Source organism: Pithys albifrons, chromosome 1 (assembly GCF_047495875.1).
Source record: "Pithys albifrons albifrons isolate INPA30051 chromosome 1, PitAlb_v1, whole genome shotgun sequence".
Taxonomy (NCBI): domain Eukaryota; kingdom Metazoa; phylum Chordata; class Aves; order Passeriformes; family Thamnophilidae; genus Pithys; species Pithys albifrons.
Genome location: NC_092458.1, coordinates 86388293 through 86405658, shown reverse-complemented (window position 1 = coordinate 86405658; position 17366 = coordinate 86388293). Strand labels below are relative to the sequence as shown.

General features: G+C 41.8%; 1 protein-coding gene across 3 annotated transcripts in view; it reads right to left on the bottom strand.

Annotated features, from left to right (window-relative positions):
• Positions 1–17366, bottom strand: part of LOC139673106 (ephrin type-B receptor 5) — a 78578-nt gene that overhangs the window by 42589 nt on the left and 18623 nt on the right. For all 3 annotated transcript variants that reach the window (XM_071558125.1, XM_071558115.1, XM_071558132.1), the window contains exons 2-4: positions 16697–16915; positions 5911–5975; positions 1689–2385 (exon numbers count right to left, since the gene is read on the bottom strand). In XM_071558125.1, coding sequence (XP_071414226.1) covers positions 1689–2385; positions 5911–5975; positions 16697–16790 — 856 coding nt within the window. In that variant the 5' untranslated portion in view covers positions 16791–16915. The remainder of the gene's footprint in view (positions 1–1688; positions 2386–5910; positions 5976–16696; positions 16916–17366) is intronic.

Below are 17366 nucleotides of genomic sequence, written 5' to 3'. Positions count from 1 at the left end.
AGTGCCGTATAGAGCTGCTCTATGTCCATCTGAGCTTACTGTCTCAGGAGGAGCACTATATGAATGTAGTTACACTTCTTTCAGGATGAGCAGGATAAAAAGGCACAGACATTTTAATTATTCTCCAAGTTTAAACAAATGAAAAGCACTTACAGTTTTAATTGCTTTGTGAGTCTCCAGCACAATTACCTGTATTTTAATAATGCTATTTTTGCATGACCCAAATCACTTCATGAAGCTGGAATTTAAGGTAACGTGTTGACAACCATTAATCATCCATCACATTTGCACTTAGTGTTAACCAGAACATTTGTACGCTCAATGTCTGAGTCAAAACTCTTATTTGAATAAATTACAATTCAACGTTTAAATTATGTCTGCAGCCAAAACTTGCTTCCACGTTACATTTAGTTTTTAGAGTAGTAAGTGTGGTGCAGCAACATTTTACATCGCTGAGAGATTTTGAGTAGATGTATATTAAAACAAAGAAAGCATGAGAAGAACATTATACAAAAAACTGTATAATCAGCATAAGCAGTTTCCTCTAATGGACTGTCTTAAGCTTGAGATAGGAATACAGTCATGACATTAGGTTGGGTGTTTGGGCTTGGACAGATTTTGGCACAGTACCACTTCTGGGTGATACGTAATTTATCCTACTTCCTCAAACAAATATTTCACAGAAAATACCACGAGCTCATGGGCAGCAAGTACACTGCTGGTAATGATACCATTATGAATGTTTTTTCTACTCAGGTCAGCCACATGTTCCCTGTCCCATGACCAGGGTGCTGCCATTTCCCCTTTCTGTTTTTTTTTTTTTTTTCCTACTAGTTCCAGGAGCACCAGCAAAAGGGCCAAAACTACCTAGGATGGTAGAGTGTATTAGCTCTGTGCTCATCTCTGCTTCACGTGGCATCTTTCTTCTAATGCTGTTGCCTTGGTGAAGAAGTGGAGTTATGGTAGGTCTGGCTAGTGACAACTCCTGGTAATAACCTGGAGGTAGCCTAACAGGCTGTCTCTGTGGCAGCTGGAACTAAGGTCTGAGTGGAGTTTCCAATCATATTCTTAGCACCAAGAAGTGGTGTCCAGCTTCAGCCAGGACAAGGGTAATTTTTGCAGTAGCTGGGAGGCAGCGTGGCTGAGAGGATGTGGTTGGGACCCAGATGTTGTTCCATACCACCTAGGGTCATTGCTGGGGGCAGGTGGAAGTGACTCTCGCTTCTGAGGAGAAGGGTGTTCCTTCTGGTTTGGAGAAAATGTGATGGGGAAGAATGGATCAGTATTTATATATTGTCATAGACTTTCCATGTAAATAATATGTCTTATACTTTTTGTTATTAATATTGTTGCTGTTACTGTTCATTTTCTTATCTCATTGCTGTTTCCAGTAAATTGCTCTTATCTCAAACTGTGACTATTGACTTTTGAGTTTCCAGTTTGGGATGGACGGGGAGCAAGGCGGTGTGGTTTTAGCAGGAATACTAAATTGGAGAGTACCATTCCTAAACCACTCCAACTCCAGTCTGAAGTGCTGAAAGTGTCAGAAGAGACTGCTAGTAAGCATTTGCAGTAAGAAATGGTTTAATCTCCTAGTTGTGTGAACTTTTGGCTAGTGCCAAATACTGCTGATACAGCGAGCTAACAAAAAAATGGCTGCCTAAAGGGTGGGAAAATGGTTCTCTCACCTTGGCAGGCTCGTTCATCATCAACAGGCTGGTAGCCAGCTTTGCAGGTGCATCGTCCAATGGCCACCATCCACTCCCCTTCTCCATTGCAGTGCAACCGAACACTTGAGGACCCAGTCGTGCTCGTCTCTTCAGCATTTGGCACACATGTCCCTGGTGACTCCACCAGTGAGGTCCTCTCCCCTCCAGCAAATGTTTCAGGAAAGGAAGCAAATCCTTTCACCACAGCTGGGCACTTGTAGAAAAAGACTTGGACTGCCACCAGGGACATGCAGGCTCCTGAGTCCTGGAAGGCCAGGTAGAAACCATGCTTGGTGAGTGGGCCAAAGCTACGTACTTTAACATTCATCTTTACCACCTTCCCAGTACTGTCCACCTGGGAAAAGCTTTCATCAGCTGCAATAGTATCCACTTTGGTCCAGGGGCCCTCACGCCACTCTGGCAGGTCCTGAGAGGCTATGTCAGCCTCTGACTGGTGGTAGTAGAGTGTGAAAGTCTCCTTGCAAGAAGAGGCCACAGTGCGCATGCTGGCACAGTCTCTCACTGAGAAGCGGAGGCGGACGTGAACTCGGTGGGCTCCACGTCGCTCTATGAAGTGAGTACGCAACCAGTTGTTCTGACCTGGTTCAGCCACGTTACAGACTTGAAAGGTTCGGATCAGGCGCTTCTTGTCATCCAGGACACTTACCTCATCCCACTGCAGTGGATATAGGGGAGAGAAAAGAAAAAACAGTTCAGTGTTCAACTGCACCAAAAATACAGGCGAGGTCTTTGTCTTCCCCTTCTTTCTCCTTGCCATGTCCATGACAAGACTTAAACCTGCTGATGCCATGTGCAGCACGACACTTTAGACAGGACAAAGGATGGCAAAATAGAGTGGTAAAGGTGTGAAGTAAGAACTGATGTGACAGAAAACATAATTCATACAAACCTGTCACATGGCATTGAGAATCTTAAAATGATAGAGTCACTTTCTTCCCTCCTATTTCCCCACCTCTTATCTCCAGAGACAAGACACATTAACACAAACAAGACAATGTTTTTTGGAAAACACATTAAAGCAGAAGTCCCTTCTACCCAGCTTTACCACAGCTGGAGCTGAGCTCTGACATCTCCTATGTACACAAGCCACTTGGCATGGTCACTACAGGGTCAGATCCAAATCTGGTTTGTGCCAGGAGGAAGGCACAAGGAAGGAATAGGGAGGGGTTACTGTACTGGAAGCAGGTTACTGCACAAAGCTGTAAGAGAAACCCCTCTTTACCCTCTCAACTAGCTTTACAGAACACATACAAGGCCCTGAGTATGACAGAGGAGGTGCACAGTGAGATAGAATAGAAGGGTCCTGCTCAAGTATTATCTTGAAGATCTGACCAATCAACTCCTCACAACAAGACCAGTGCCAAGAAGAAACAATGGCAAGTTACAGTCATTAGTGACTCTGCCTTGTGTGAAACAGAAGCACCCACTTGCAGATCAAAACATTTTTCTAGGCAAGTTTGCTCCCTTCCGGGTTTAGTTTAGGGATGTCATCTGATGATGGAAGAGCTTAGTACAGCCTTCAGATATTATCCACTCCTGTCTTTTCACATGGGTACTAATAATGTCTCAACCAGAAGTACAAAGTTGACAGAGAGAGATTTCAGGGCCCTGGAAAGAATGCCAAAAAATTCAGGAGCACAGGTAGTGTTTTTCCCAATACTTCATGCTTGGTTTTGTAACCACTAAAGAATCCTTGAGGTATGCTGGGACCTGATAGGATCCACTGTCACAATGAGAGAAATATGTCTTTGCTCATAAACTGGACAGACTGATTGAGAGAGGTGTAATCTAGAACTGATGGAGGAAGGGCATACCAACAGGAGAGCTGGAGGTAAACAAGGGTTGCCATAGCATAGCCTGAGGATGGCAGTGCTACTGGGAACATGTATGCTGCCCGTGGGCTCATGGAGGTCTCAGGAGCACAACTGAAATGGGTGTACACCAATGCACACAGCATGAATCATAGAATCAAAGATCATCTGAGCTGCAAGGGACCTACAAGGATCATCAGGTCCAACTCCTGGCCCTGCACAGGTCCAACCCAAGAATCCCACCATGTGCTTGAGAGTGTTGTGCAAATGCTCTTGAACTTTAACAGGCTTCGTGCTGTGACCACTCTCCCTGTGGAGTCTGTTCCAGTGTCCAAACACTCTTTGAGTGAAGAACCTTTTCCTAATATCCAGCCTAAATCTCCCTCAACACAGCTTCATGCCATTCCCTCAGGTCCTATGACTGGTCACCAAGAGAAGAGATTGGTGCCTGTCCCTCTGCTTCCCCTCCTGAGGAAGTTGTAGACTGCAATGAGGTCTCCCCTCAGTCTCCTCTTCTCCAGGTGGAATAAATCAAGTGACTTCAGCTGCTCCTCATACAGCTTCCTCTCTAGACCCCTCATCATCACCATCTCTCTATTTTGGATACCCTCTAGTAGATGCCTTTCTTATACCATGGTACCCAAAACTGCACACAATATTTAAGGCGAGGCCACTCCAGAGCAGACCAGAGTGGGACAATCCTGTCCCTCTCCCAGCTGGCGATGCTTTGTCTGATGCCCCCCCAGGACATGGTTGGCCCTCCTGGCTGCCAGGGCACAGCTGACTCACATTCAACTTCCCATTGACCAGGACCCCCAGCTGCTCTTCTGGTCTGCTCTCCAGCCTCTTGTTCCCCAGTGTATATGGACATCCAGGGATGCCCCACTCCAGGTGCAGAATCCAACACTTGTTAAACTTCATCTGGTTACTGATTGTCCTGTCCTCTAATTTGTCGGGGTCTCTCTGCAGGGCCTCTGTCTTCGAGGGAGTCAGCAGCTCCTCCCAGCATGGTGTCAGCAGCAAACTTACTTAGTATTCCTTTGAGTCCTGCATCCAAGTCAGTTATTATGACATTAAGGCACACTGGCCCTAAAATGGAGCCCTGAGTAACTCCACTACGAATGGGGCTACATTTGGTTGGTGACTGGACACCAGCAGTGTTCCTTGGGCTCAGTTCTAGGACCAGTTCTATGAAAGGTATTTATCTGTGATCTGGATGTAGGATTTAAATGCACCATTAGCAAGTTTGCTGTTAAGACCAAACTGGCAGGTGCCGTCAATTCTCTGGAGGGACAAAAGGTCTTGCAGAGTGATCTGGATAGACTAGAGCATTAGGCAGTCATCCAAGAAGAACAAATGCCAGATTTTGCACCTGGGATGGAGTAACTCTGTGTGCAAGTATATATGGGGAGAGGAGTGGCTGGAGAGTGCCCTGCAGAGAGAGCCCTGGGGGTGCTGGTGGGCAGCAGCTCAGGGTGAGTCAGCAGTGTGTGCCTGGGCAGCGCAGAGGGCAAACCCCATCCTGGGGAGCATCAAACACAGCATCACCAGCCAGTCAGACAAGGGGATCATCCTACTGTGCTCACTGTTAGTGTGGCCTCACACAGAGTGCTGGGTGCAGTTCTGGGCCCCACCATTGAAGTTCCTGGAATGAGTCTAGAGGAGGGCAAAGCTGGTGGATGGGCTGGAAGGCATGTCCTGTGAGGAGCAGCTGAAGACTCTGGGCTTTTCTGGTTCGGAAAAAGGAGGCTGAGGGGAAACCTCCTTGTCCTGTGCAGCTTCCTGAGGAGGGGAAGTGAAGAGGGAGGTGTTGATCCCTTCTCCCTGGGGTCCAGTGTGGGAATGGGTCAAAACTGCCTCAGGGGAGGCTCAAAATTGACATCAGGAAACATTTCTTTGCCGAGAGGGTGGTCAGACATTGGAACAGGCTTCCTAGAGTGGTGATCAATACTCCAAGCCTATCAATGTTTAAGAGGCATTCAACAATGCCTGTAATAATATGCTTCAACTTTTGGTCAGCCGTGAAATGGTCAGGCAGCTGGACTAGGTGATTGTTGTAGGTATCTTCCAACTGAGAATCTATTCTATTCTGTTCTATTCTATCATTATGGAGAGATGACTGGAGAACTCATCAGTATTTCTGAGGGAGAGTGGAAGGAAGACAGGGGTAAGGAGGTGACAATAGTATCCCACCCAGTATCCTCCTCCCTTAACAATCTGGCTTTGCACAACATACTGTGTTCAAATTGTTCATCTGTACAAAATCCATAAACAAAGTCTCATGGCTTGCAGTCTCCCTTTCTTCATCAGATGCATGCATATTTTCCCAGCAGAGGCACAGTCAAGAACAGGACAAGGGAAATGCTTACCCCATCAGAAGGGTGTGTGGTCCAGCCAATCTCTGAGGTCTCTTGAGTTGTATCCAGAAGTATTTCTGTTTATATTTAGAAAAATTAAATAAAAAGAGTATTTTGTGCTATTCCAAGTCAGAATAAAATCTTATATGTTCCTCACATGATTACCATGTAGAGAGCTTCCATACACCAAAAATATACATTCATGTTTTGGGATTAAATATGACAGTTATGTCCATACTAGAAGGGCCAAGACAGAGGCAGAAGCACTGGGCATATAATCATGCTAAGTCATGATTAGCAAGTTGCTTGACAATATTCTGACCAGACCTTCCCAAGCAAAATGTAAGCACATTGGCACCATGGATCAGAATCATCATAATGAGCAGTACAGATGAGGCTACTCTCTTTTTGGAAAGCAAAAGTTGGGATAGAGAGATGAGTTACATGAATGCACGCTAGTCTCCTTTGGACTACAATTGCCCATTTTATTTGCAGTTCTAAGTGTGGACACAATGCCAACACATGTTTGTTTCCAGTTCTGGAAACAAATTTCTTTAGGAGTTTAGGACGATGACCCAGTTAATCCTGTAATAGATTCACTTTGTTCTGGATCTGGGTATTACATTGCAAGCCTGTAAAGGAGTCCCAGTTTTATCAGAAAATTAGTATTAAACAGTCTGTTGTATCATCCTGCTTCAGAGGCCTACTTTATTCCTACAACTACTCTGCACTTCCATTGTTATTGAACGGAGACAGATACTAGCCTTGACTGCTCTTGGACACATTATTCTCTGTTAGGGTTCAAAGAAATATAGAAGAGACTGTGACAGTGCAAACTATAAATGTAGTATTCTCCAAAATACTATGTCAAGGTCTGAGACCATCCTGGAAGTTCCTGGTGAGGGCATAGAAGAAGAAAAAGACTCCCTTGAGTAGGTATTTATATGTGTTGATATACACTGTATAAATCAACTGCTTTTTCTTTGATTCTGGAAAACTTTATTTGTTTATTTTGATTTTCATATTTCCATCTTGTTGCTTTAAAAAAACCTAAACCTTACAAAACAGATTAAAAAACCAAACCCAGAACCCAGAAGCAACACCCAGCTTATTTACAAATAGGACTCAATATTCCTCTTGCAAAGGTTTAATGACATGACTGTTCCATGTTTTATGCAGGAGAGAGATCCTCAATGTTTTGTCTTTTCAATTTATGCATTGCTGATGCTACTATCCCTACCAATGCACCTGGGGATTCACTCCAAACTAATCATGGGAAAGGAAAGACTAGTCATCTTAAAGCAGACATGATCAAGTGAAAAGTTTATCCAGACCTCAGCCCTCATCAGTGTTCCTGAACTACGTTCCCTATATTCCTGTAAGAGACCTTACATTTCTTAGACCTTTCTGAGGAGCTGATGCAGTTCTTTGATTCAAAAGCAGTGCAAAACACCTGTGCAGGCTTACCCAAACTGTGGAGCTGCTTGTTACAGTTAAAGTACAACCCCACTGAAATTATCTAACAAACCCCAAGAAATGGTGAGCAGATCAGCACTCAAGGATAATTTGGCTCAGACGGTTAATGTGAGCAGTAGAACATCTGCAAAAGGCCTGTGCCTCCCTGAGGCACTGTCTTTCCTAGGCCGTCCTGGCAGCAGAGGGACTTGGCATTCCCTCACACCCATTACAGTCTCAATTGCAGTCTGGCACAGGGGTTGCTGTGTCATATCATTACTTTGCCACTGGGTTCCCAGACATGGCCTTGATATGCTGAAATAATATACAAGGTCATTTTTCAACACAGACAGAACTTTTCTAATCAGGTCTGTCTCCCATTTACCAAAGTATAATGCACCTACCCCATGGAAACTCTAGAAGAAAATAAAATAGAGAAGTTAATCTGGGATTGAAAAGGCAGATAAAAAGTTAGAAAGGAAAGGAGAAGAAAAGAAATAGAGAAGACTTGCTCTGCAGACTGTGCTTGACATGTCAAGCATATTCTCCAGACAGCTTCTCACCAGTGAGCAAGGTAATGTTTATCAAGTACATGACTATTTCACAGGCAAATAGAAATAAGCAGCCTGAAGCAGACAGAACTGTCCCTCTCACAGTGAATATTTTAAGTCTGAAAAAATTAGAAAAATATGAAAAGGACACAAGAATTTTTTGTGCATAAATCTCATTTCACAACCTGCAGTCAAAAGTTCCTCACTATTTTTCTTTTCTTTCTCCCTCTCCTACTGGCTGTATGCCTTGAATCAGATCCCCAGTCACACTACCTGCAGGCACACTCACAAATCTAACACACTCTTACACTGCTCTCTGATTCTGAGGACATCAGGCACAGTACGGTTTATGTTCATATGGCTAAAAACTACAAGTCCATGGAAATGCATGCTTGCACCCAGCCATCTCTGTGGAATGGTTTTTGGTCCATCCTAACTTCTGACCTATGTGTAGGCACTGTTTATGATAAGATTAACTGGCATGGGCCAAACCCATGGCTGTGCTAATAATTTAACACTATGAATGACTACATGTGTACAGGTACAAGCCTTCACTCTGCCACTTTATTGGTACTGATGACTGCTGTAGCATGCCACAACCCCAGTGTGCTGGGGCAGACCAGTATTCTGCTGCTCTTCACCACAGACATAAATATAAATAAAAATGCCTGACACTTAAGCTAGTATTAGTGTATACTTACATCACAAACCAACCTCTTGGGCTACATTATACTACAATGTCAACATCAAGATCAACTGGACAGAGGCTGGAAGCTGCTATCACAGATCTGCATGTTCAGAATAGCCATGTTAATGATTTTAAGACTTTTAACGTACTTTCAAGCAAGACTATTTAGTGTTTGTGTTACAGGCAAAATGTTCCCCTGATCAAGAGGATGACAATTCATCCAAGGATGATTGACCCTTAGACAACCATCAGGAAGGCAGAGATGGCCTAACAGCTTTCTGTATTGGGGAATACTTGTCCTCAGTGTCTTAACAGTGCAGTGGTGCAAGGGGGAATTATACAACCCAAGCCTAGGCAAACTATAGTTGCTGACAAGAAAGCTGATCCTGAGAAGACTGCAAAAGAATCTCTTTACCCGTGAGATGAGAATCTGGTGCTAAGGATGATCAGAATGAAACAAGCTGGAAGGGAGGTACAGAGGTCATCTTGATCAACACCCTGCTCAAGGCCAGGCTAAATTACAGTAGGTTGCTCAGGATCTTGTCCAGTTGAATCCTGAATATATCCAAATGTACATCCACAAAGGGCAAAGGGCACTATAGTAAAAGGTAACCTGCAGAAAGTTTGGCATGTAGCTGAATGCCCCAAGCAGCAAGGCTCTACAAGACTTCTTGAAAAAAACTGAAACATGCCTTAAACATGAACAAATACAAAGACTGTGAATGTTCTCTAAGAATGCTGGAAAGAGAAAGCATTCTTTGGGAATGTGTAGAAATATTGTTAGGGGTTGTCAAATCCAGTAACCTAACATGAGCAAGGCTGCTGCAGCTCCCTATCTCCAGGTACAATAGCAAGGCTGAGTGGGTATTCCCAACAGGCACACACAAACACATGTAGGCACTGCACATATGTAAATGGCCAGCCACAAACATTAACACAGACAGAAACACTCACTAGTCATGCAAACAGAAACAGCACCACCAATGGCCTTATCCTGTTCCCCTTTCTGGTTGGTAAGGATGAAGGTCTGTTAGTGGGAAATACATATGCATTTATATACAACATGGATCCCTGCAATAACTGTCCTTGAACATTTAATCCCCACTAGATGACCTCTGGATCTGTGGTTTATCTGTATGCTGGCACTTGAAGCTTGCAGCCCCACTCTTGTTGCTAGTATTCACACAGCCTCACTGATACACCCCCTCACACAAACACAGAGGAATGCTATGGATCCTCTACTCACTGGCTTTAAGCATGCTGCCTACCCAGTAGCTAGCCCGGGATTCTTGTTCCCCTGGGTTGCTGACACTTGGACCTGTGACCCTCCAAGGACTGTAGCCAGTTGCTGTAGTGCTACTCCACTCCACTTTCCCCTGGGTTGCTGACACTTGGACCTGTGAGCTTCCAAGGTCTGTAGCCAGTTGCCATAGTGCTACTCCACTCCACAGAAGCCTACTTACACATACAAACATATCCACAGGCACATATTCTGTGGATTTCTCCATTAACTAGTCTTAGACACTCAGCCTTCCCAGGAGCTGGCACTTGGATCATCTTGTCTCCTGTTGCACTGATATTCAAAATACTCTCAAAGAACCCCCAGAACTTATGGTGACCTCAGTAGTTGACCTGGACCTCCTGATTCCCTCAGCAGACAGCCCCCTCCGTCTTCTGCACTCACAGAGACACACACATACAAGCGTCTTATTCATCTTCCAGATTCTCTGGTCTTTCCCTGGCTTCTCAATCGATTTACTCTACTAACAAGATAGTCTGGCTTGATAAAGAGGTCACAGATTCACTAACTTAAGCTTACTCACTCCAGTTGCTTGCACCACAGATGCACAGATCCTATGACCTGTGGTCCAACTTGAGTTCCTAGCACTCGATTTTCAACCATTCCAGGTTCTCCAGCTGCTGGTACTGTTGAATCATAGGCCACTATACCTGTGGTTCAACTCCAGTTTCTGGTATATAAATGTCCATGTACACACATACACCAAAAGTAAAGGACCCTCACTCAGCTAACTAAAGAAAAATTGAATTTAATAAGAAAATAACATAGACTGTGCTGATCAGGTGCCTGACAGGCATACTGACTGTTATGGGTTTGGCCAGGTGGGCCTAAATTTAAGTTTTAAAGTTCAGACTAGGCCTGGAATTGTCAGCTGATTTCAGCTGGGCTGAGCTAGCTAACAGCTGACTTCTTCCACCCAATAATATTGTATTCCATACCATATTGCATCATCTCAAAAGGAGTAAAATCCAGTGTGTGAGGATGGCTTAGTCAGTTCTGCTATGGCCAAGGTACAAGCCAGACATGATCCAGCTTCTGTCTTAGAGTAGGCCTTGCTCCTGCTCCTCCTGCCTCTGCTTGCATTTTGTTTGAATTCAGAGAAGTAAAAATATTTTGTTGTTATAATTTCTCTTTCTTGCTAAGTGTCTTTTAAAGTGCTTATGGATCTAGAGTAATGAGCTTTGTATTAACTGGGAAGTGAGAAATTATTTCCTGTTATACATAACTTGTGAAAGTGTTTTATATTGTAGTTTTCTCTTAATTTTCTTTGTTTTGTAGAAATACATGTAGTTAGTTTCAGCATAAACCTAGTTTGAAGGGGTTTTTTTCCCTCTCTCCCTCTTTTTTTTCCCTTAGCTGGTTGGGGGGGGAGGAACACTTTTACTCTGTCTTGAACACTTGGCATTTTGCCAGCTCAACCCAAGACACTGACCTGCAGTCTGTTTACATGACTGTCCCCTTTTCTCTCTACTTTCTCATATTTAATCCTCCCCAAAACCACCTTGATCCCTCTCTTTCCCTACCTATGGTTCCTCCCCAAAATAACTCGCAGTAAGTTTTGCAAAGACCCAAATGAACTTTCTTACATTCCCTTGTAAATCCCATACCCCCATCGGCAGTAACCCCCTTCAATTTCCAAGGTGTTCCAGAGAGGACTTCCAGTGTCTTAACTTAATGGGTTCCATTCCCACTGCATGGGCTGATCACACTCCTGCAAGAGCCCTGAGAGAAGCTGGGTCAGGGGACTTATTTCTCTGTTAGGTTATTCAGATTCTCCTGCCTTTCATTAGTTCTCTGTGCTCCTTTGGGAGAATGGAGAGGACCTTTTTCACAGGAGTGTTTTATCACTCAACTGAACAAATATATTTGTGCATGGGCTCTATCACCTGGAGACAGAATACAGTCAAACCCTTTGGGAAGCCTTAAACACACTAGAACTTCTTCCAAAACTGAACAGCTATAGTGGTGAAAGTAAATAATACATCAATGGCCAGTGACATACACAACTCTAACACGTATTCTGTTTTTCAAAAATGAGTTGATGGAACAAGTAAAAAACCAAAAAAATAGCCCCAAAATTCTACTTGTTTATAACTACCCAACACAAAGATTGTTGTTATTTTTAAACAAAATTTTTTTTCTAATTCCCTAATGTCGGTGTTTTCTGACATCAGTAGATGAATTAGGGCAACACGCTAATCCTGGCAGCTCCCCTAGAGCTTTAACAAAAGAAAAGGGCAGGTAAAGAGAAAAATATGGAAAAATATGCAAAGTTGAAATTGGAAAAATAATATGACTTACCGGAAAAAACAAGTTGCAGAGTTATAAAATATGCCTCCTAATATAAGAGAATACATACAAACATAATCTATATAAGACAAAGGAGTTGGAATTTTTTTCTTGGATAAATCTGTTTTGAAGTCATTCGTGCAATGAATGATCCTATATTACTTCTGTACTTATATACAACTAATTTTAAAAAAGCTATTTGGAGCCAATGGGCTATGTGTTTAGTAAGTTCCATGAAGTATAATATTACTTAACTACTTGCTATGTCAGAGCAAAATGCTGACACTATCAGAACATCAAAGTTGTCATCCGAAAGGAGGAATTCTCACACCCTCCGAAGAGCTGTGTGCCATCTGTGAAACAGAGAAACGACAGCCAAATGGTCTAGGATATGGAAATACACAGCTTTTTGCAATGTAACACAGATTTTTAAGCTTTATGGATGACTGTGTATTTTTCTTTTTACCTGCCCTTTTCTTTTGTTAAAGCCCTAGGGAAACTGCCAGGATTAGCGTGTTGCCCTAATTCATCTACTGATGTCAGAAAACACAGACATTAGGGAATTAGAAAAAAACCAGTTTCAACTTTGCGTATGAAATCAAATTAAATTACTATCTACAACTTTCCTAGTGGTACAATATAATGTGTATTCCTCCACAGCTTAAGAGTTCAATTCTGTAAACACCCGCTACTGAGTCCAGAACTTGGATCCAACTGTTATGACATCAAAGTGGCAACTTTTGATGACAGCGCAGTTTGACTTCTAGTGTTTAGCTATGTTTTCCTCCTTACTTTTTTTCATAGACATTAAAAAGTGAGCTTATACCTTCCAAATTTTCACTGAAGCATACATTGAAAGTCCCAGATACCCTACATTCCAAGAATGCAGTTCTTTTTCTTTGAAGGTTTAATTAGCTTTGAATATAAACAGTGTTAGTTGCAGCTTGAATAGCCTCTATTTCCTACTGGCCCCTGAACACCAAGAGCTAGTCTGCAGTTTGGGAACAGATTCAACACAGGGCTAGGGTACACTCCTGTGAATGGGAATGTCCTAGCACAGGGACTGCACAGGAATCTGCTCTGGAACAAAACAAATCAAACGGAGCTGCTGAAGCTCACCAAATGGGTAACCTCCTGTCTATTTCCCCTTTATAAACAAACTGCACATCCAGCCCAGTCTTGCTCACCTTCTGCATGTCTACAATAAGATATTGCTCTGTCCTGGGCTTTCCAAGCATATGGCAAAGATTTTGGCATGCAGCGGACTGTCAGGAAAGAACTGGGAAAAAACATTTGCTAGGATATTAATAAGTCATGTGAATCACAAGCAACCAAAACAAGAACTTAATTTTACTTTTTTTTCCCTCTGAAGTAAAGTAACACTAATTTAAACTTTTCTTTGTATATACTAAGCTGAATCTATTAAACCAAAAGACAATCGTATTTTTTACTCTGAATATTCCCTTCACGGAAAATATAGTTTTCCTCCACTTTAAAGGCAAGTCAATTTGAGCAATCAATACGTTATTTTCAACAGCCCAAGATGATAACCAGTTAATGGCAGAGATAGGGGAAAAAATTAAATATGAATATCTGACCTTGCTACCTTTTTCTGCCACATTCCCTTTTGCTAAGAAGACATTTTCAGTGCAAAGAGGCTTTACCAAAGCAGAAGACTTATTCTCTGTCTTGCTCTTCTAGAAGGCAGTTAGAAAGGTTGTCCAGCCATTCTGCAGGCTAGAGAGTTTGTTGTAAAATAAATGCAGTCACTTACATGCAGAACACATAATTCCTTTGGAACATATTTAATGAGTTCTGCTTGTGTTTACAGCTGCAGACATTTATAACTCAGTCAAAGCAAAACCAATATTCCACATAAAATTCAACTCAGTGCCTTAGTAGGAGCTATTTCATTAAAAAGTTATCACTTGTTCTCACCTGTCTTGACTGTGGCCCATCAGGCATTTTCAAATTCTATGCCTCACTAACTTTACAATCAGAAAGGTTAACCTTAAATGGTAACTTCAATGTTAAGTGATAAACTGTAATTACATACATATACAGATTTTCAAAGAAATAAATTTTCTGTGTATTTCTTTAAGTGTCCTTCAGAAAAAGGAAAAATCCATTACTTAAGCCAGCATGTGGCTCAAAAATAATGCTCTCCAAATGAAATGCTCTAAAACTCTTGAAGAGCCATAAACATTGGGAAATGTAATCTTAATGAAAACTTTTGTGCAATCTTGTTTCCTTTTATAAAGCTAAAATAACAAATTTACAAATGTCTTCTGTTTGCAAAGCACTTTACCCTCAAGTTTCCCATATGGGTTTTTTTTCTAGTGTAAAAATCACATCTGGAAAACTTTGAACAGACATGCTCATTCCTAGTGAAATCAGTGTGTCCAGATACTGGAGCTGTATCAAACAAATTCAGCCTAATGGTTACTTTTTATGCATTAAAATCAACAACAGTAACAACAAAACATTTTCAGTTGCTTACAAGAACTTCTTTACTTCTAAGTCATGAAGGAGTCTGAAGTCCTACTATAGGTCCTGTAAAAGCATGCTGCCTTCCTTCTATCTGGAAAGTATTCTGCATAAGAAGTATTTGCTCTCTTCATAATGCATATAAAGATGGTTTGAATATTTTGACTTCATCTCTTCCTCTCTCTACAGCTTCTCCTTCTTTTCTTAATCATTTACAGTAAGGTTTAGAAAATTTCAAACAAAGCTTAGTTTTAAGAAAAAAGGGATTCACATTCAGACTGTTAAATCAAACTCAAATGCCTGAGAAACACTTGGAAGAAAAGCTACCTTGCCTGATTTTCCCACTCAGTCAATCCTCTTCAGTTATGGGTGAAATGTATTTTAGATACCTTCTAAAACTTCTAAGAAACATTATAAAAAATAAAGACTACAATGGATATTCCCTGTATTTTTCAACTTAAATCTGAAACCTGAAGTTCAAGTTTCTAGTATATATAATAATGAGTCAACAAATCAGCCATGGGCCTTTTTTTTTCCTTATGGCCAACCCTATACCAAAGCAAAGCTTTCCACATAGTTATCATCAGACTTTCCTCCTCTACTGCATAATTTTAATTTGATTTTGACCACAACAAAAATACTTACCTCTGAGATGTAAATTAGCTTTGGAGTGCAAACCTAGGACCACACAGCACAGTCATAGTGAAGGTGCTGACTCCCCTGACTCTGAATTGAGAGCTGAAAATCAGCTCATGGGAACCTTTACTGCTTCATCTCCATAGGCAGAATTTTACTGCTCTATTTTAATCCAAGCAATTCAACTATGTGACCTGTGAATCTGTATCAGACAGTGCTTTCTCATCTCTTTTGTTTCTACAAACTTACAGGAGTGAGTACTGAATTCAAAAAATGCCAGTTCCTACAGGCATCACTGAGTTGCTTTATATTTGCAGAGAGAATTGATATTTTCTATCTCAGTTCCATTACCAGTTACACAAGGAATTACATAGTATTTTGTAAAATAATTTTAAAATCAGTAATTAACAGAATTTCAGAGATTTAAGAATTTATATTGTAATCTTACATCAATTATTTAGTCTCTCACCTCCTCTCCCATTCCATTCCCCTCCTATATTAAGAGAAGACAAGCTTTCCTCTTTTTATTAGATCTCACACCATTCTCCTCTCCTATCCTCTAGGTCTTTCCTTGTCTCCCTTTGGCTCCTCCTCTCCTTTTTTAGAGGCTTTTAGAAATGCAAGAGATGAACATTCATCACAAAGCAGTACAGTTCACTGAGCACATGTAGCTGCAAGGGTATTTCTTGGAACGAACAAGAGGACTGTTTACAATACCTCTGCCCTTCTCTAAGTGTCTTCCATAGCTCTCATCTTATCTCCTGCTCTCATCACCCTCCCTCCTACCATCTATTCTTTATTCTACCATTTTCTCGGCCTCTCTTTTCTGCCCACCTTTTCCCTACCCTGCCTTCCCTTCTCTCTCCCTCCTCTCCTCTGCTGGCTGAATGTGAACTGCCTCTTCTTGTTAATGTAAAGCATTCTCTCCATATCTATTATTTGAAGCAAGTTGTTCATATGTGAGACAAAGACTCTTGATTTCAGCCCACTGGATACTGCCTTCTAGAACTGCATAAATGGTTCAGAGATTGTTTCACAAAACAAACACATAGTGCAAGAACAGGAATACAAGAATCAAATACATGCGAAGCATAAACAAGGAGCTTATTCCCAGAGCAAAAAAACTATTCTTTGAGGCTGTCACTTCTGAGATAGCTAGTAGTAATATTCATCAATGATCTTTCATTAGAGGGTTTGCCTCTCCCACTAAAAACAGTACTAGAAGTTTTACATCTCAAGAGATAGTGATCAACCACCAAACAAAGACATGTGCTCAGTGCTCATCTGGACAAGGATAAGCTTACTGGTGAGCACATTTTTTTTAAAATTCTTTTTGTAACCTCTACAGAAAACTTCATTAAAGTTGTTGCTATGTATAACATCTGTTCTTACCTTCTAGTGAGGTGACTAGATGAATGAAGCAGACCATCCAGATCCAACCCATTCCCACCGCTCTTGTTGCACTGATGCCAGCATTAGAATCCATGAAGATTCACTGTGAATACCACCATCTTCAACAAACACACACCACTCCCTTCAAACGGTCAGAGATTTCTCGGGGTGTTTTACTATCTTCCCAAATCAAAGCACACTGGCCTTCACACAGAAATACTGTTTAAGGAAAAACAGAAGGTAGAAACAGAAAACAGGTCACAAAAATACAAAACTGACAGTTCTTATACACCCACTCCACCACTTACTACTTCCGACACACAGGTGAGAAAGAGGAGCACAGACCCACTGTTTACCATATACCCAGCCTTCAAGACTTCAGTCAGTCACAGGTGTTTTGCACACTGCCAGTAAAGATTTTGAGACATTTATGGCATCAGCGACAGTGGGTTCCCAAATCAGTGTTGATCTGTACCATATTATAGGCTATACTTTTATGTAAGTCCCAACCCTTTGCATCTTTGGCAACGTCTCTTGGAAGGTGTCCATTCCATTTCCCCTGAATGGTTTTCAAACTCTGTCTCACTTTTTGTTTTCAAGACTCTGCAGGGTAGTAGCTATGACAGGAGAGTTTTTGCCAACACAAATATGCATGGCTGACTCACTTGTA